The sequence below is a fragment of the Prinia subflava genome, chromosome 4 (genome assembly GCF_021018805.1).
Source record: "Prinia subflava isolate CZ2003 ecotype Zambia chromosome 4, Cam_Psub_1.2, whole genome shotgun sequence".
Classification (NCBI taxonomy): Eukaryota; Metazoa; Chordata; class Aves; order Passeriformes; family Cisticolidae; genus Prinia; species Prinia subflava.
The window spans coordinates 1562749-1583347 of NC_086250.1; the positions used below are offsets into that span (position 1 = coordinate 1562749).

The window sequence follows — 20599 nt, forward strand, 5'->3', positions numbered from 1 at the left end:
CTCAAACCTTCCAATGCTTTCTCCCAGGTCCAGTGCCATTAACGTGGTGAAGATCCTGCGAGTTCTGCGGGTCCTGAGACCTCTGAGGGCCATCAACAGAGCCAAAGGACTCAAGGTTAGAAAAGTCCATTCTGCAAACTATAAATTCAGGTTTATTTCAGGCTGCAGGGGCTTCTGCAGTGGTTCAAGTCATGTTTCAGCAGAATCACAGTATGGTTGGGGTTGGAAGGGAGCTGCTCAGGCAGGGCCACTGAGAGCAGGTTGCCCAGGCTTGAGAGTACCTCCAAGGAGAGAAACTCCACAACCTCTCTGGATGGCCTGTTCCAGTGCTCAGTCACCCTGAGAGCAGAAGTGTTTCTCAATGTTCAGATAAACTCACTCTGTTTGAATTTGTGCCCATTGTCCTGTCAGTGGGAACCACTGGAAAGAGCCTGGCTCTGCCTCCTCTGCATCCTCCCTTCAGCCATAAATACTCATTGACCAGATTCCCCAGAGCCTCCTGTTGGATGAACAGACCCTGCTGTCCCAGTCCTTTCTCACAGGAGAGATTCTCCAATCCCTTAAGTCATCTCTGTGGCTCTTTGCTGCCTTTCCTCCAGTGTGTTATACTGGGGAGCCAGAACTGGACCCAGTACAGGCAGGGTCTCACAGTGCTGAGTAAAGGGGAGGAATCACCTTCTTCAGCTTGCTGAAAGTGCAGGTTAGCCTGAAGCAGCCCAGGATACCATTTGCCATCTCTGTACTGAGGGCTCATATTCAATTTGTGTCCACCAGGATGTCCAGGTCCTTTTCTGACAAACTGCTTTTCAGCTGAAGGGCCCCATCAGCACAGAGGGGAAATGATGTGGTTTTCTGGGGTTACAGATGGGCCCACAACCCTAAATATAACCTTTCTGTATTAGATAAATTCCCTCCTGTGTGCTGGTGCTGGTGAGTGCCTAACTATGAGGGAAGTTCTGGTATTTTCCTACCCCTTTCTGCCTGCTTCTAAAAGTACAGCAAGAAATGAAACAAGTCTGAAACGTCACTTGGGTAATGGGGATTGGTTAAATAATTGTTTCTTATTATTGGTATTTTTACTCTTGGGCTCCTGCCTTAGCCAGAACAGTTGAGAACAATCCCCAGGGTGACTTTTGTTCCTCTCCCCCTCCCGTTTGCAGCACGTGGTGCAGTGTGTGTTTGTGGCCATCCGGACCATCGGGAACATTGTCATTGTCACCACTTTGCTGCAGTTCATGTTTGCCTGCATTGGAGTCCAGCTGTTCAAGGTAAAACCACTGGGCCCATCCACTCATCCATTAAGGGATGGGAAGAAAGACAACATGATGGGAAGAAAGACAACATGAAAAACCTGAGGAAGGGAAAATGGGGTCTTTTGTGTGTAACAGGCGACACATTTGGAGCACTGTCAGTGTTAGCTGGGCTTCTGCTACCAGCAGTTCTGCAAATTGGAGCTGGGCATGTACAGAACTCTTGCCCATCTCTGTGATCAGAAGAAATGATCTGTGATGTTCTTCCCTGAACAGCTTCACCTTGCCATGGTCCCAGGAAGGTGAAGGGGGCTGTTCCAAGGGTTGGTCCTTGCAGGCTCTCCCCCTCCCACCCTGCAGAGCAAGGAAGGGGCACACCAGATGGCCATGGGGGGGTTGTTCATTCACTCCTTCGTGCCTGCTTTTATCTCCTTGCCTATCACCACCCCCTGACAACAAGTGTTCAGGACATGCACATTAAAGTACGGTACAAGCAGAAGCTTCAATCCTTTTCCTTCCTTCCCAAGGGCAAGCTGTACAGCTGCACTGACAGCTCCAAGCAGACAGAAGCAGAGTGCAGGTGGGTCTGAGCTTTTCCAACCCCTCCCCTTGGCTGCCCACAGCCCCTGGCACCCAGCAGCACAGGTCTGCCACTGTCCCCACTCTATTGTGTCCCCACTCTCCACCCACAGAGGGTACTACATCACCTACAAGGACGGGGAGGTCAGCCAGCCCATGATACAGCCCCGCAGCTGGGAGAACAGCAAGTTTGACTTCGACAACGTCCTGACTGCCATGATGGCCCTCTTCACCGTCTCCACCTTCGAGGGCTGGCCAGAGTGAGTGCCCCTGGGGCCACTGCAGCACCAGCAATGTCCTCATTCATTTCAAAAGAGAAAGTTCAAAGCCAGAGCACAGTCGTCCCCTTTCTAAGCAGTTAAATAAGTCTAGAGCTTTAAATATAGCAATAGTAGCACCGGAGTAATATGTACTTTGTAAATTCCTCAGGGCCTGCAGGAATTCCTGTTACTGTACTTGTAAACAGTGCAAAACGCTGTCTCTAGTTCTTAAAAGATGATTTCCATTAGTAGCAGTGATACCAGTATTTGTTACAATTATTATGTGTATAAATGAATGTAAAATGCACGTCAGGTCCTTTCCAGGACTGCCAGGTTTCAGGTTTCCCCATCAGTCAGCAGGGCAGTGTGAAACACAGCAGTGCTGCCTCTGGCAGACATGGGGAGTCCTTCCAGGCCCTGCTGTCTGTGCCACGGGAGCTGGGGACACCCTCAGGGTCACTCAGGGTGACGTGGATGTGCAGGGTGTCCCTACAGGGTGACCCTCACCTGTGTCACCAGTGATGCCAACAGTGGTGTTAACAACTGCTGACTCCTGGGATCCCCTTTGTCACAAAACTCAGTTCCCAACAACTCTGTTGGGACTCTCCTGTCTTTTTTTAACTGGAGAGCAGGATTTTGTTCAACTGTGAAGACATTTCACCCCTCAACAGGTTCAAATGTGTAGAATTAGTTAGAGCCAGGTCTTCTCTTTTGCAAGAGTTTGCACTCAGATCGACACAAGTCTGCACATCCCTGAGTGAATTAATTTTGATACACGTAGAAGAATATCACAAAGTTAAACTTTATATCATCACCTATAAGGCCTCAAGGCAGTTGCAGATTTTCTCTGCATTTGGCTCCTGTTTGCTTTCAGGTTGCTGTATAGGTCCATTGATTCCCACATGGAGGATGTGGGACCCATCTATAATCACAGGGTTGAGATCTCCATCTTCTTTATTATCTACATCATCATCATTGCTTTCTTCATGATGAACATCTTCGTTGGTTTCGTCATCGTCACATTTCAGGAACAAGGAGAACAAGAGTACAAGAACTGTGAGCTGGACAAAAACCAGGTAATTTACAATTCCTTGCAGTCAATAAAGGTAGAAAATGCATTGAGAATAAGCTTTTAATGGATAAAGGCATACAGAGAGGAAAATGTTAAGCTTGCCAACAAGATAAAACTGTAAGCTGGCTTTGCAGTCATCTTTTAGGAGTCAGGTAGAAAAAAAAAAATTGCTGTAAAATTCTCTCAAGGAACAACAGTTACTTAAAAATGTTTGCTGTGCCATTTGTTTCACTGAGATTAGCACAATGAGCACAACAGCAGTGTCTGGCCAAAGCAAATGACCAAAGTAATTGTATATAAAACTCTTTAGCAGGTACAATGTGCACATTAATGTTGCGACCTAACAGAAATTCCTCTACGAAGCTTTTTAATTTCAGTAAAACACTCGGGACACGTTTTTGTTACATTTGAAGGTGGCTGAGCAGCCTGACATTTTGGGTTTGAGTTTTAAATGTAGCCTGCCTCTCCCACAGCGCCAGTGTGTAGAGTATGCCCTGAAAGCCCGGCCCCTGCGGAGATACATCCCCAAAAACCAGTACCAGTACAAGGTCTGGTATGTGGTCAACTCCACCTATTTCGAGTACCTGATGTTCGTTCTGATCCTGCTCAACACCATCTGCCTGGCCATGCAGGTAAGGAAAACCTCCAGGGGATGAAGTAGGAGATTTGGTGGGGAAAACGCAAAAATGGCTGAGGTGGAGACCTCCTTTCACCCTCACACCGTGTGTTGAGGGAGAGGGATGAGCATGTTAAGAAAACGATTGTACAATGTTCACTTCTGAGGACGTGTAGTTGAAATGAGGAATCTGATTCTCACCCTCTTCCTGCTGATGTCTGACACTTTCAACACTTCTGTTTGGACTCCTTAAAAACAAATATCACATCTCCAAACAGTCCTGCAAGTACTGGAGCCTTTCAAGAAAAATGGTGAAAATGCCTCAAAACTATATTTTCCCTGGCCTTGCATTCAGCTGCAGCTGAACTGTTTTAACTGAAACTGCTTTGAATAAATCAAATACAGAACATGAAAATCCATCCCAGCTGTTTGAAGTTTATTAAAGTTAAGCAACTACAAATGGGGTCTTGTAACATGAACTGGAAGGTGACCTTAGAACGAGGAAAGCAATCAGTTCAAGTGTCTTGATCTGGAAACAGGGGTATGAAAACTGAGGTGGCAACACTTGCAGAAGACACTGCTTGAATTAATCAATAGAAGATGGAGAGTAACTTCATAAGATCTTAATAAAGTTAAGTGAATGGGCAGCATGATTGCAAATTTAATTGAGAGTTGATAAATGCAAGATAATGCATATTGGACAGATATTATTCGGGCTGCTCATGTACTTTGCAGAATCCTGAATTTAGTGTAATTACTTGGGGAATGGCGTGGGGTCATTATGGACAGCTCAGTGAAACCCCTGCTCACTGTGCAGCCACAATCAAACAAAAAATTAATCCAGGTGCTAGGGGAGGTTGAGATAAAAAACACAAATGGAGATTGTATTGTAACATTGTGGAAATTTATAATGAGCCCTGAATTGGAATGATAAGTATGACTTTGGTGACCACCCCTCAAAAAGATTCTTCTAAAAAGAGGAGATCAAGAGCCAGGTGGCAAAAACGGATAGAGGCATGGGAGAGCTTATTTATGAAGGGAAAGGGGGATTCTTAATTGAGAAAATGAAAGCTGCTGGGGTGTTCCTTGAGGGGCTTGGCGTGAAGGGAGGGCGGGAGGGCTCCTGCGCGCTCCTGACTGCGGCGTGTCCTTCCTCACACCCTGCTGGATGCTTCTTTCAGCACTACGGCCAGAGCTGCATGTTCAAGGAAGCCATGAACATCCTCAACATGCTCTTCACTGGCCTCTTCACTGTGGAGATGGTCCTGAAGCTAATTGCCTTCAAGCCCAAGGTAGGTGCTCCAGGAGCAGCCCCCTGGCCTCCAAGTGTGTGTGCATGTGTGCGGGGCAGCTGTGAGGAGAAGGAGGAGGTGAAACTTGCTCATCTGTCACCCCACCAAGAGCTGAGCTGGGCAGTTGCTCTCTGGATTGGAGTCTCACTCATATTTAATAACTTTTTCGCTGGAGAGTAGACACACTTTAAAAAAAAAAACTAAAAAAACCTGCTAATGGAGACAGTTCCTAGTTTTCATTAAGTTATCACAGTGACACTCTGCTAAGGCTATAACATGTCTTCCATTCTGAATGTTATTCTAATGCTCTCTCCCTGACTTTCCTTGTATAATTTATAAATAGCATCTCATGATTAATCTCCTGACCCGAGTGAAGTTAATCAAGCATGACTCATTTTGAGTTATGAGCTTTGGAAAAAAAAATGTTTCTTCTGGGAGGGCTTCATCTCAGTGATGGTTTGGATGGCTCTAGTTTGGAATTTCAGACTTCATTGATAATATTCAGTACCCTAGCAGGTCCTGTCTGAAAGTATTGTCCTGTGCATTGGGCCATGACATTATGCTGGTATAGCTGCACTGTGGGTGTGATTATAACCTCCAAGCTCCTCTAGCTAAGTTCCCACAGCTGCTGCAGGACAAGGACAAAGATCCTGACCTCTCAGAATTACCCAAGACTTTCTTCTGTGGGGTTTAAATTCAGTGATGTGCCATAAAAAGTTGAATCCAGATACCTAAATATAGGTCCCTCGTGTCATATCTTCATATCTCAAGGTACCATTTCATATCCTCAGTGGTACCCTGAGGTGTGGGGTTTTATCCTGAAGGATGCTTTGAAGCATTGTGGAGATGGTCAAGATGCTCTCTGAAGCATCAGTTATGCTACTGGTAAAAATGAGAATTTTATGTCTGGGAGCCATGCTTGTCCTTCATGTTGAAGTTAGGGGATCACTGAATTTAGCTCCTCCCAGGAATAATCTAACATCTTCTTCATCCTCAGTTCAGAAACTTTGCTCTCCATTTCTACTGAATCTGGCCTTATTTTTTTCTTTTCAACTCCATGTTGACTTTACTCCCAGCCAGCTTCTCTCTTTCTTCCACACTTTCTTCTTGTTATAGTCAGAATTTTACCAAGGCTTCCTCTTGTTATAGTCACAATTTTGTTTTTCACCCAAGCCAAATATCACTATCCTATCTCAGATGCAATTCTCTTGGAAGTCAGAAGATCTTGGCAGTCCTGCTCAAGACTGGGTTTTGGAGGGTTTTTGTGAGACCTCAAATGGTGTCTTGGGAAATTTAGAAGCATCATTATCTGTTTCAGCAGGGGTTTTAATTTTCAGGAGAGATCTACCTTTTATTTTTGAGACTTCACCGTGTCTGTTAGCAAGCAAATTTTCTGTACTTCATAAAAGTTTTACCTGCACACCATGTACCCAGAAGTGCATCTCACAGGCTTTATGATGTCCTTCTGATTTTGCAGTTCTGCTTTACAGGAGATTCTGAACTTTCAGGGAGAGGGGAGATTCTTCTCAGCAGAATTTGGTTCAGAACATTTAGGGGAGAAGTTCAGCCAGGTCAAATACTGAGTGTTGTAAATATACAAGGAAGGCTTTACCTGACATTGTTGCTTCTAACAGTGAGAAAATGGCATTGATGATAGTGGAAGTCCTTTCTACTAAAAGTGGTTTACTTTCCTCTGTTCAAGCTCCTTTTCAAGTTTTACTGCACAAAAAAATATTTTAAAAAATCAGCTGAGAGTAAGCATATATCTCTGGATGGCAAAACATCAAAACAGATTTCGTAAAGTAATTGTGTAATCTCTACAGTTTGAGGATTTAAAATTAAGTTGGGAGAATCTTTAATTCAAGACAGTTTAGGAATCTATGATCTGTCTTGAGACAGGCAAATGGAATAGACCACAGAGCCCCTCTCAGCCCAATTTTCCATGACTCTGTAATTTCCAAACTCAATCCCCAGCTACTACACTATAGTAAAAGTGAAAGTGAAAAAGAAATTTTCCTTATGATGACAATAGGAGAGTCTTAATGAAGTCTTTTGGGCTAGGGCTCAGACAACAACCTCAGGTGGAAGAATAGCCAGCACTAACAGTAAATATTTCAAATCCTGGTCTGGCCTGTGTGCCAAAGATGGTACTAACTCATACCTCTATTGTAATTAAATAACTTATTTTAAAAAAAAAATTTTTTTTTGAAGCAAAGGATTACAGGGAAGAAAAGCAGGACTGACCTTGTGCAAACAGCTAACACAGCAAACAGACTTTCCTCCTGCAGCACATTCACACTGAATTATGTTGAGTACCAGTTCAGTGACTCAGGTTTGGAAAGACAAATTCCTTTGTAACCTGTCATTGTTACATGCAAGGATTTGGCTGCAGCCCTCATTCCCTGCTCTCCAAAGGAGGCAGCCCCTTCTCCCATCCAACCACTGGGGCTGATGTGGACCAACCCTGGGAGCACCATTGCTTCTCCTCAGGGTGCACACCAGTACTGAGGGTGAATTGCCTGGGATATGTCCTGAAGTGGGAGTTCCCAGCACATCCTGAAGTGGGAGTTCCCAGCACATCCTGAAGTGGGAGTTCCCAGCATGCAGGCAGCAGTTACCTCCATCCTCTGCTTGGCCAGACCTTGTGGCCAAACTGCATTTGTAGATGGAAGTTGTCCCCAGGAACACCAGCTGGGAAAGTCCAAAACCATTTCTTTGGCACCTGGGAGTACATCATTACCTGTCCCTTCTAACCAACCAAGTCTCCCCCAACAAAGAAATGAGATGCTGAGTGTCACTAGTGTTTCCCAGATGGGGAATGGCAAGATTAAATGCTCCTCTCTGCTGCAGACAGATTTGTCTGTCATTTCCTGAGCAATAAAACACAAACCAGCCTTTGTTGAAGCTGCTTTGTCTCATTTTGAATTTGTGCCCAAACATCACTCTCTTCTGTCTGAAGAATACCCTAAAATAAAAGAGCTGTAAGCTTTATGACTGACAGCAAGAAAGGAGGATCTTGGTTAGCTGAAGGTGTTGTGTTCTAATGACAAGCCCCAGGAGAATGTGGCAGAACAGAACTGAGCACAGAACTGAAGCTGGCAACATTCAATCTGTTTTCTTCTCTTTTTTTGTGCCTAACCCAGTGGTGGACACTGCAGCTGAGCCTTCAACTGCAGCAAGACAAGCAGGAGCTGAGCTGTGGCTCTGGAGCAGGCTCCACAGAGCTCCCCCTGCACAGCCACTTCCCAAAGGGGGGAAGGCTCTGCAGCAGCAGCCACACAGGGATGAGGCTTCCCTGCACCAGGGGGACGGGCTGCTTTTACCCACACCTTCACCAGGGAGGGCTGGGAAGGGAACTGGACAGGTCCCTGAGGTGCTGGGGCTGCTGTCGTGCTGCCCTGTCACAGAACTCCCCACAGGGATGTGCCCACGTGGAGCAGCTTTAGGGGAAGCCTAAAGTGCAGAGCTCCTGCTGCTGCCCATGGTGTGGCACCCATTGCTACAGACACACAGATTCTATTGGAAATGGGGTGGAAAATCATCGAGATCATTCAAGATCATCAAATCCAGCTGTTAACCTGCCATTGCCAAGGTCCACTGAACACAGTGCACCCCCTGTGTTACCTGTGTGTTACCTGCAGAGCAGCAGGAAAGGTGGCAGCCTGACTGAATAGATTGTTTTTACTGTATCCCTCTTTTATTTCCTCGTTCCCATCCTGTGGGACATCCTCCTGAGCTGCCACTCTTGACACTAGAGGAGAGAAAAGCAAACCCACTCAGCTGCACAGATACAGAAGCAGGTTCACACACGTGCCAGGCTCCAAAGAGCCAGCATGGATAACCCAGCCCTGCCCTGGTTCTCCTGGTGGAGCAAGGCTCTACTGATGGAAAGGCAGCTGCAGGGATAAGGAGCCAAGCCCAAGTCAGGGCTCTTCTCCTCACACTTGCAGAAAATTTGTGAAGCTGTCACTGCTGAGATTGGCTGCTCTGGTCAGCAGGTCCCTTTGAAACTTGTCCTTTTAGCTGCCCTCCTCTGTGGGCAGTGCTCTGCATTGCTTGGTCTGCTGAGCCGGGGCAGTCAGTGCATGCCAGGCTGGGACAAGGCTTGTGAAGACCCTGGGGCTTTGTGTGGCACTTCTGCTGCAGAGGGGCAGTTTCCCCCTTTTTTTGCAGGATTTATCTAAGCACTGTGCCAGACAGCTCATCCATGTCAGCACTTTTGTCAGGAGGGTGTGCTAACAATGAGCTGGAGAGATTTGGGGTGCTCAGGGCTGCTGATAAAGAAAACATCCACTACAGATGCCCTGCATCCCCTTGCAGAGTTTTAATATGCTGCTCTGAAGCAAAACTCCCTAATGGACCTCAGTGTTTGTCTTGGCTGGTGCTCATAAACTGATTCAAGACTAGTTACTTCAAAGAGACAGACAGTCTAAAAGTACCACCATTGAGCCAAGGACTTTTGCTGCTTGGTTTTTCTAATTTTATAAATTCTCCAGCCAGTCTGCTGAGCTATTTTCCAATTCCTGCATGGAGAAAGCTGCTGCTGCTGCTTCAGGCTTTTTCCAGAGAAAACTACTAAAGGGAATGAGGTGCTGTGCTGCCTGTGGTGCTCACAGCTACCACTGTTCCAGCTTCTTAAAGAAGAAATCCCCACAAGAGCCAGCCCGTGAAGGCCCAGCTGCTCTACAAAACCTGCCTGGGGTTTATCTTTTCAAGTTCAAGACAGTGATTTAAAATTCCTATTCACATGAAGCTTCACCATCTGTCAGTGTACATGCTTATGTGAGGATGGATATTCCTCCAGGAATTTCAGCTCTTCCCAGCTCCCTGGAACGGGCTGTTTTCCTGGTGAGCCACATCTACTGTTTCTTTCAGGAAACTCCTCCTCTGTCCCCTTCTTAGCTAGGGTAGGACCACTAATCCAAGAGCTATGGATGTTCTCCTGCTGTGCCTGCCATCTCAAGCTAGGGAAGGCACATCCATGGAATTGCTGCTGTGCAGAAAGTGAAGCACATGATCATTTATCTTGTCAAATCCGTGCCTGCGTGTGGAAAGGGAATCTTGGGGGTTTCCTCTGTGGAATTGTGACTATCAGAGAGACTGCAGATCACAAGTCTGTTCCACTTACCAGACACTGTCAGCACCTTTCTTCCCTGGGTGTTTATGGATGTCTCTTGTAAAGCAGCCTGTGACAACGCCATCTGTCCTGCCTCAGAGAGCTCCTGCAGCCCCTCATTTATCTCTGCTGCTTCACTCTGCACCCTTGCCATCCTTGCAGCAGAGTTCAGGCTTCAGGGGCTGTTTCAAACAAGCACATCCAGCACAAGGCACACATCCCATGAGATCCCAGCAGGAGCTGTGACCCTCCCTGCAGTGGAAGCCAGAAGTGCAACCCGTGGTTATTTCTGAGCCTCCGTGTCCTCAGTGTTTCCTTCTCCCCTGATGCATTTGCACTTCTTTATTCCTCTTTAAGCTCCCCTCAGTCAGCGTTTATCATGCATTTGATGTACAGATATTTCTTCTAAAACCTGCAAAATGACTCATCTGTTTTTGTTCCCTTTTTACCAGCGCATTTCTCATACATTTATGCCTATAAACAGATCTTTGAGCAGCCTCTCCTAAAGTCACACTGGCTGCTTCATACTATGCATTCTTCTTTCTCACCAAACCCATGATCTGTTATTCCTTGGTCAGGATAGAGGCTTCAGCATTTTCACAAACAGCTGAAATTTATATCCCCTTGCACCACAGAGAGAATGTTGGTTAGCTTTGGAAATCTAATGGTTTTTGTACTTTTTCATTCTAGTACATGTAGAAATCCCTGTATAGCTTAGGATGCTGCCCTGGCATCATTCACCACAGTGTTTTATTTCTCCAGCTTATACGGAGAAAGGGAAGCAAAGACATCCTGCACTGGTAAAAAAAATCAGCTGAGTGATCTTTTGGACACAACTGAGTGGCCTTTTGCTCTGAGCTGAGGAACACATCAGCTTTGTGCAACAGGGATCATATTTAGCTGAGAATCCCGTGCTCTGGGGTGCAGTGTGGTGGCAGAGATCAGGGGTTGGAGCTGTGTAAATGTGCTGCCTCCCTCCACAGAGGCTGTGTGCTTCTCCAATGGCTCCTCCTTTGCAGACTTCCCTTGCTGCTTTTGGCAGGTCCTTAACCTTGGTAGCCACCCAATTGTTTCCACAGCTTCAGGATGATCTTTTCTGGTTTGGAGGGGCAGCCTCACGTGGAGTATTTGATGATTGAGTCCTGTACTCACTGCAAGGGGAAGGGCAGTCTCCAACCACCACCCTGGCTTTGGGTGAAAGAAATGCTTTAAAAGGCAAAAGAAAGAGCAAAAAGCTGATTATGTGTCAAAGCCTGTGGGTGGGGAATAATATACACCATCTGAAAAAAAAAAAGGAAGAGTGAGCTCTGCTTGATGTTGGGTAAGAAGGAGTAAGCAGGGAGAGAACTAGGAATGATCAAGTAAGAGTTTGTTAGCTGGAGGAAAGAACTAAAATAACAGGAAGGACTAGGTCTGAGAGGAAAAGAGAGAAAACCCAAGTCTATGGAGGAAGAAAAGCCATAAAGGCAATGAAGAGTGAGAAAAGATAAAATATCCTTAAAGGCAGAAAGAAAAAAAAATAAATTGAAGACCTTGAAATAGTAAAGTATTAATAAAATGGAGGAAGAAGTGATTGGACAAAAAGTGATGGAAGGAAAAGAAAAACAGAAACAGGACTGGAAAAAAAGTAAACATGGGAAGGGATTTTTAGAAAATTAAAATCTGAATTAAACCCCATACCTTTTAAGCTAATGAGCATCTTTTTGTGCTTCTACATTTTACTGAAGCTCCCTGGCAGGCATCCCAGGTCTCCGTGTTCAAACACATGAGAATTTCAGCCACAGAGCCTCCCTGTCTCATCAGGGTAATTTGCAGTACAAGTTGGGTACAGTATGTTTCCCTACTTCTGCAGATTAAACTCAGCCCTGTTTCAAAATGCATCATCAGGTCCCCTCAGAAAGGCTTTCCTTTTTCACCCCAAATTTTGTTGTGGGTGAAGTTTGTCTTGTATAATCCTCTGGATCTTCTGTACCCCCATCAGCCCAGCTGGAACTGCCCTCAGCGAGCCCAGCAGCTGCCACAGGACCAGAAATCCCTGATGTCCCCTTTGCCATGCCCAGATAAAGACAGCAGACACTGCATTTCGTGTGCAGTCAGCCTGAGGCTCTCAAGGGATTGCTGAACCAGCCTCCAGGGTTTGGGAAATAAACTAGAAAAAGGGGAAAAAATCATAACCCTCTGTTAATCACCCCTCTGCCTCATCTTAGTGGGATTACCTGTCTGCCAGGACTGCTGTGCATTCTGCACAGGCACACACCATGCAGAGCCTAGGCCATGTTGTCCTTCATGTCCATGGGGCTGGGAGGGAGAAGGAGCCTCTTTTCTATCCCTTTGTGAAAAAGTAAATACTAAAAGTACCGTATGTCAGAGCAGCACGTTTGGGCGACTTTGGTGGGAAAAAATACTTGGAATATTTATTCTGGACATAGAAGCCCAGGTCATCCCAGTCCTTCATACACACCAGGGGGCTGGCACAGCCAGCTGGCAGACCTGCTCCTGGAAGCTGCTGGCCTGACAGAATTTCCATCTGCCCAAAAGTCCGGGAAAAGGCAGGGAAAGAGAGGCTAAGGAAGAAAGGGAGCCTTTTGCAGCCCAGTCTGTGCCACAGCATTGTCTCAGCTGTTCAGCACTGAGGTGTTCTCACAGACCTTGGAAGAGCCACCAGCCAAGAGCCAAAGCCTGGATTTGTTATTCCAGGTATATGGAATATACCTTAATGGGAACACCTCAGGAGAGAGTGCTGCCAATGCAGGGACATTTAAAGAAAGAGGAACCACATCCCTGCTTTAGACTGATGGCCCATGGAGGAGAGCCTTGAATAATAAACCTTCCAGCCAATACAGAGAAAGAGAATTTGCAACAGAATCCTCAGGGATGAGGCTGATTTAGGCAGTTTCTACAAATGGGGAGTTAGCTAGCAGATAACTGCCTTCTCTACCATGTGAAAGCACAGGGAATCCTCTCTGATGGCTTCTAGATTTCACTGAGCTCCTCACCAGCTCCTGGGGGTGTGTGGGAGAGGAAATCTGGCCCTTCCAAACACTTTGAAGGAGAAGAAAGCAGTGCCAGACTGAAGTTGTTCTATTGTGCATATGCTCATATTCTGAGATGGCATAGGCGTGACTGAACCTAAACAAGTCAGGCAGTGTGAAAAACACTGGGTAGGTGAATGTAACACAGGGAACGAGGTGGGTGATGAGAAATGAAACTTTCACCCTAGATCCCAGCTCATAGCTCTGCTTGAATCTGGGTCAGGAGGCATCAAAGCCTTCCTTGTCAGCTCTGGTTGACATCCTGTATAAAGTGGCTCTTTCCCATTTTATTTAAAATAAATATGTCTGTCACAGGGACACGAGCAGAGTGCACCTTGTTTGGTTCCTTTGTTGCTGCCCCTAAGAAAGAGGCCAACAACGAAATGAGTATCCAGAACAAACTTCCCTCTTCAGAAAAGAACTCGTCCTTTCATGTTGTGGTGGAAACAGTTGGTGAGGGACAAAAAGGCTGTTTGATCTGCTGCTCCCCTGTTACATCTGTTGTTTAAATGCAGGATGTTCCCTTTCCTGGAGGACAAGGCCAGCAATTTTCTGCAAATACATCCTCTAATTACTACAGAGAATGTGAGAAATCTCTAACAATGATCAGCCAGAGCTGTGCAATCCTCCAGCTTTCTGAAGGATCAATGGAGAGTTCAGTAGAAAAGGCTGAGAAAGGAGCTGTGTAAGAGCTCCAGTGCTAAAGGACCTTTTCCTTCACAGCAAACATGCCCAGAGATTTTGAATATTGCTGCAACATTATGACAGATGTATTTTCAGTCTGGCACTTGGGGGTTTTAATGTCGTTATAAATGATCAAAAATAATTATATGACTGCGCAATGCCACAGTGTGGGAAGCACTGTATTAGCTATTGCACTTAATTATTTAATAGAGAAAATTATCCACACGGTGTTAAAAGCCCAGTGGGATGGTGAACCAGGGCCTCACTCACAGCAGCAGCAGCAGCCTGGAAAGGGAACAGTGCCAGGGAAAAGCAGTTTGCTCTCTCTCTCAGACCAAAAATCCCAACCCTCCCTCAATTCATGTGAGGCTGCTTTAAAGGGTCAAAAGCTCTCAGAGAGGTGAATCTTCACGTAGGAATGGTACCAGATAACAGACTGTAATACAGCACCTGTAAAGAAGCATTCATCATGTTAGAAGGTGACATTTCCACTGGCAAATGGTCACCTGGCTGACATCTAAGAGAGGTGATCTCCCTTCTCTCGTGCAGCTGGCTTTTGGAGACCTTGGAAATCTTGGTTTTCTTTGTTTCTGCTTCCCCAAGGGTAGAATGAGGGTGATTGTGGAATTTTGGAGGGTCCCCGGGGAGGGTCCCCCGGGAGACTCCCCAAAATTTAAACAACAACAGGTGACCATCCTCTTTTGGCAAGTTACAATTTATGATCACATAAAAATAGGTATTATTACCTGCTCTAATCCATATAAAATTAAGCCTTTTGTGAAAATGGAGTAACTTAAAAAGAAACCATGTAAAAAAACCTACTGCTCATACCCACTGTGGTGTTTGTGGCACCATTGTGCCACTCAGTACCCCCATCCCCTGAGCAGCCCCACCAGAGCAGCCCCACCAGAGCAGCCCACAGCCTCCTCCCATGCTTCATTCAGAGAGAGGGAAGCCACTCTGAGCCCAGCCCCATATTCAAAATGCTTCTTCACCCACTGCTTGCCACTGTCTCCTCTTCCCTCTACTTCAAGTGACTCTTCACCCTGGCACTTCTGCTCTCACAGGCTGAGTTTTCCTTTTTTTGAGCCATTCTTGCCTGGGCTGGGCTGCCAGTCCTGCCTCAGGAGACAGACAATCCTAAATGATAAAGCCCATCCTTCAGCTCTTTTCACAGGACTGTTTCATGTTGCTGGGTTGGTTTATTGCCTTCTTCAGGAGCTCTTTACAGGCTCTCATCAATACGTGCTGCTTCTAAACCCTCCAAACTCTTTGCAGATTCTTCTTCCAAATGGAATTTGACAGCAGAGTTCTCGTGGAATGCACTTTGTGATAAAAGATCTGTCCAGCATCACATTCACTTCTCAGTCTTTCTGGTGAAACTGGTGCTGGTTTTGTTTCTCTTGGCTGAGAACAAGTCTGGTTTCTGGCTGCAGGGCAGCAGTTGTCAAATGACTGCTGTGAGCTTGTGTTGGTGAGAAAAAGGGCCTCACTCCTCCTGGGGTATTGCTGTGCCACAATCTACCTGCAGGAAGGTCAGGAGTGTTTATCCTATTTCCTAGGTGGACAGCAAAATTTATAAGAGAGCTTTCAGCTATTCTGCCACCATTTTCATGCATTTCTATCAAGGAGGCCTTAGTCATTATTGTTCAGAGGCATTACTCACCCTCCCTTCAAAGGCAGTTAAGAGCAATCCAGGCCAAAAATTACATCAGGACCAGCTAGTTGAATCATCTGCTTCCAGCATGCTTTCCTGGTGTCATTTCCTCAGGCCTCCTCAGCCTGTTGCCTGGAAATGCACTCTTGGCTGTGTCTGGGAGATGCTTTCACAGTAAAGGCTCCCATCTTGCCTTTGCCATGCTTCTCTCCCAGGCTTTGGAGGACCTGGGACCAGAATGGTGCAGTTCAAGCCTCCCCCGTGGCTGGGAGCTCGTGTATTTTAACCACTTTAGAGTAAATGAAATAGAGGGAGGTGTAAGATGGCCCTGCCACCACCCTCAGCACCTGGAGGGGGCCCTGCCAGAAGGCTGGAGAGGGTCTTTTTCAAGGAATCATAATGATAGGAGAAGGGGGAATGGCCTTGAACTGAAAGAGGGCTGGGTTAGATTAGGTATTGGGAAAACATTCTTTACTGTGAGGGTGGGAGTGGAGGCTCTGGCACAGGCTGCCCAGAGAGGCTGTGGGTGCCACATCCCTGGAAGTGCTCAAGGCCAGGCAGGATGGGGCTTTGGCCAACCTGGGATAGTGGAATGTGTCCCTGGCCATGGCAGGGGTTGGAAATAGAAGATCTTTAAGGTCCCTTCCAGCCCAAACCATCCCATGATGGATGGGCATGAGGCACTCCTGGGGCTCTTCAGAAAATACAGCTCTAAAATGAGCTGGATTGCAAAGTCTGGAGATGGAAACTCTCGGTTCACAGGTATGATATTGTCCTTTCTAGTCATGTCCTCCAGATAATGATAATTATCAATTATCATTAGCTGTGTAGAGCATAGAAAAGAGATTCTCCATTTCCAGCCTCCATAAATGTTAAAGTTTGCCAAATAGTGGCTTGGGGACCTTGGTTCGGGCAGTGGGGTTTTTTGGGCTTTTCCTGTGATGGAGTTATTTGCTCCCCAGAAGCACAAGAGGGACCTGCAATTTGCTTTAGGACCTACAGGATCTCAAACAATCAGGAGGTGTGTCTACTTCAAAGGGGGCAGTAAGGAGGCACCTCTGTTTTCTACCAGTGACCTAGAAATGAACATCTGGGGTCTTTTTCCAGACCACAGAGCCATTCAGGCCCTCTAACTCTTTTGTTTCTGTCAAGCAGAGTGTTCAGGATGTCCAAGCACACCTCAGGGGACACCTGTCTGCTTTTACAGGTGCCCTCATTGTGAGAGAGAGCATGAAACAAGTGAGGGAGAATAAAGGAAAGCATCAACATTTATGAGTGTCTTATTGGGCTATGAGTTGGTCTTGTTTTCTTACAGAATAAGCAGAGAGTCATGAGTCTCCTTCAGAGCTCACCAGAATAGTCTGGAGTGATGAAAACTCCTCTTTCCTTTGCCTGTCTGTGGAAAGATGTGAGGGAGTAGAAGGGAGCCTTGTTTAATTCCCTGCAGCAGTGACTCATTACAGTGCCTGTAGGTGAACTGCAGGGACTCTGGCTCAGAATTAATCCATCAGGGGATGGGAGTTGATAGATAGTATGCAAATAGATGCTGCTTCCCTGCAGCCTGTCAGGAGCTCCGAGCAGCTGCATCCTCCACTTGATTCCTTCTCTATTAGGTTCTGCTAATTTCCCTGATTGCTGTTATGGCTAAATGGGATCTCAGCACAACAGAATTTGCATCTGACACTCACCTCCATTCCGTGTCAGGAGCTATTGTAGCTTTGTCAGATGGTTCAGGACACAGGTGAATCCCCCAGATCTGCTGTGAGAGCGTGTGCCCAGAGCCACGGAGCTGTGTAAATGTCCTTTGATTCAATACTGTCCCTTTTGCAAAAGTGCTTTCAGGGAAAGCCACTTTTAATGAGTCTGAGAACTGATTCTCTCAGCTCTTAACAGCCTGCAGCATTTTCAAAAACAAATCCTTGTATTAACTAAACATCAGCCAGACTAGCAGTCCATCTCATTTTGCAAATCCCCAGCAAAGTCTGCTTTGCCCTTTTCAATCAGCAGGAAACTTCTGCTAAGAAATCCCACTGAGTGTCAGGGTATCAGCCCCTCTCTCTCCTTCCTATGTACTCTCTTCAGCTAATTTGGACTGGATGCTGCTTTCTGTTGTTTTAGCATGCAGGATTGTTTCAGAGAAGTGGTGGCAAGGTCATCCTGCAGCAGCCTGCCCTCCTTTTGGGCTGTGCAGTTCTCTCTGTGTCTCAGTTTCTCCTGTGGATCCTTCATTCCTGTATTCAGGAATACAAACATGCACGTCTGCACGTCCTCCCCTTTTTCCCTGCAGCACTGCAGCATCACCTTCCTCTGGGGCCATCCCACCCAGGGAACAGCCCTCACCTTGCTGTGCTCTTCATTTTAGAGACCTTTTTTTTCTCAGAGGGGGTGGTTAAACTTTGCCAGACACCTCAGAAGAGGCAGGAATGGAAACCTGTGACTAAGCAGATAAAAAACTGCGCACAAACTAACCCACAAGTGACCCTGCAGGGTGCCCCAAACCCAGCCAGGACCACGACTCAACAGCCCCTTCCCCTGAGGGCTGCTGTGCCTCAGAGGGGTGCACAGCACTCCACAGATTCCCATTTTGGGCTCCAGGTGACTCTGAGCTTCAGACAGACCCCCTTGGGCAGCTTTCCCTGCTGTTATTATTGAGGCTTCTTAGATGTCACATTTAGGATCTCACACACACAAAAAGCAGAAGAAATGGTGCCCAGAGATGTCAATGCCTCCATCAGCACCTAAATAAACCCTGGTTTCTTCAGCATCTAATCTCAGCAACTAGGAAACCTAAAAGTGATTGGCATACTCATTCTGAAATGTCTGCTCCTCTGGCACAAATGAGATTCCATTCCAGTCAGCTACTGCATATTTATGCTCAGCCTTTCATGAACTTATTGATTATTGGTGATACACTGTCATTTGCTACCTTTGGGGGGAAAAAAAATGGGGGAAAAATGTGCTCTACTGGTGGGGCTATTCCATGCTTCCTGAATATTCAGTCCAATCCTCCTGGTCTCTCTCTGTCCTCTTTTCTCCCCAAAAGCTTCATGGGTCTCCAAAGACATCCCCCAAGAGAGGGTGACTCCCCAGTAAACCCCTGAGGATGCCATTATGTGGCACGCAATTACAGCTAAACCAGGGTCAGGCATCTCCCTTTATGGGTAAAATATGGTATTACACTCTAAATTCCTGTACTGCAAAAACAAACAGTGCCATCAATTCATTTCCAGTCAGACCTCCACCCTCTTGGGAAAAGTATGCAGAACTTTCTGGTGGGAAAAAATATTTTGGAAATACAACCTCTTTATTAGAGTGCAAGCTCTTCCTTCATTTGGTTTGTCTTTGATGAGCCCCCCTGGTCCACTCCAGTGAGGAATGTGGCTGGAGGAGGTGCTCTGAGGCCACAGGAGGCAGGTCCTGGAGGGGGTAGCTCAGTCTCATGGCACACTCAGGTGATGAGGTGTGACCCAAAGCTGAGCCCACGTGGCCCTGTGTAGGTAGCTGTCCCCAAGGAGGGTGGGTGGCTTTTCAGGGAGGGGTTCCCTCACTTTGCACCCCAATGAAGCGTCTGTGCTCTCTGTCTCCCTGAGCTCTCTTACTGTGAACAGTGTCTTCCTATTTTTCACCCTTCTGTTTGGAACACAGAGGGAGCAGGTGAGGAGGAAAGGGAGGTTTTAAATTTGATGTGTTTCCTTGATTCAGCACTGGCATTTTGGATGTGGGGTTGAGTAAAACTGCATTCATGCCCATGGTTCCTCTCTGTCCCTCGTCTGAGAGACACAGGAGGAGGAGCAGAGCTCCCTGAGCTCACCTTGCAGCCACACAACAGCAGACTGGGATAATGCTCTCTCTGGGACCCCGGAGCAGACCAGCCTGTGACTTTCACACAAGGATCCTGCTGCTGAGCCTCAGCAGAGCATCCCAGCAGAAAGAACCTGCAGTGTAAATCTGGAGCCACTCTGTTGAAGTCAGCAGAGTGGCTCCAGACACACTGTGGTGTCTCAGAGGCCCAGAGCAGCTATTTTTGGTGGCAATGGAAAAGGGAGCTTTTCTTTCCAGGCCTGAATCTCTCCTGAGATGTGCCAGCTCTGTCAGAGCAGTGTCATTGCTTCCAGTGAGGTTGTGTTACTGCTGCTGGGAGCAATAAATACCTGACTGGCTTTGGTGGTCAGCTGAGGACAGGATTTGATGCCACTTGTCACCTGGGCTCTGTATCAACAGCAAATGCTCCTTTAACAGAGCAAGGACTATTGGGCTATATGTAAGAAGCTGCTCAGAAAAAAAAAAAGAAATTGTAAATTTGGTTACACCAAAAACATTCTTTGCGGTATGATGCCAATCATAATGAAAATACCAAATATCTGTCACTAGAGATTCGAAAATCATTAGAAGTCATCATCTAAACAACACGCTGCCCAAAATCAAACTCTTGGGTTTCTTTGAAGTTTGGATTCCTGCTGAAATCCTTCCTAGTTCCTAAGGCACAAATTTGAGAGGAAATGGAAGAGAACCATGCTATTGAACACACTTTGGCATGTGGGCAGTGCCTTCTGCAGGACTGTGCCCATGGACAGGGGCAGGAGGATTGGGTCTGTTGTCTTCTGCTCTCTTCTCTGATCCTGCAAGTGCTCTGTCTGCATCAGGCTGCAAAGGCACTTTGTGTAACTCTGTATGAGCTGTGTCTGTCCTTTATTTATTCAAAATGCGTTTGCCTCTACAATTTAATCTGCTGTTCTCTCCCTCCCCTTCCTCTTGGTGAAGTCTAATTACAGTTTTATTCCAGGTCCATCTGGTTGCTAATGGTGCTGGACATCACTGCTGAATTCATTCTAATATTTGTTGTGTATTTCTAGGCTGGACGCTGAATAATAATATTCTCTGAATTTGCTTTTGCTCCTGTTCGCTTCCTCCCTGTTGTAGCTAATTGTGTAGTAATGTTGGGATGGTTGCTCCTTCCAGTGTAGATCTGCTAAGAGAGTTGCCTATTCCAGGCTGCAGAATAAAGGGGTTTTATTCTGGTTTTGAGGAGACTTCAAAGTCC

The 20599-nt window shown here is 46.4% G+C and overlaps 1 protein-coding gene across 14 annotated transcripts in view; it reads left to right on the forward strand.

Moving 5' to 3' along the window:
- The window catches only part of CACNA1C (calcium voltage-gated channel subunit alpha1 C), a 429198-nt gene that overhangs the window by 350864 nt on the left and 57735 nt on the right, over window positions 1–20599 (forward strand). For all 14 annotated transcript variants that reach the window (XM_063395089.1, XM_063395096.1, XM_063395092.1 and 11 more), the window contains 7 exons: window positions 28–115; window positions 1161–1268; window positions 1778–1830; window positions 1943–2089; window positions 2964–3165; window positions 3635–3793; window positions 4959–5069. In XM_063395089.1, coding sequence (XP_063251159.1) covers window positions 28–115; window positions 1161–1268; window positions 1778–1830; window positions 1943–2089; window positions 2964–3165; window positions 3635–3793; window positions 4959–5069 — 868 coding nt within the window. The remainder of the gene's footprint in view (window positions 1–27; window positions 116–1160; window positions 1269–1777; window positions 1831–1942; window positions 2090–2963; window positions 3166–3634; window positions 3794–4958; window positions 5070–20599) is intronic.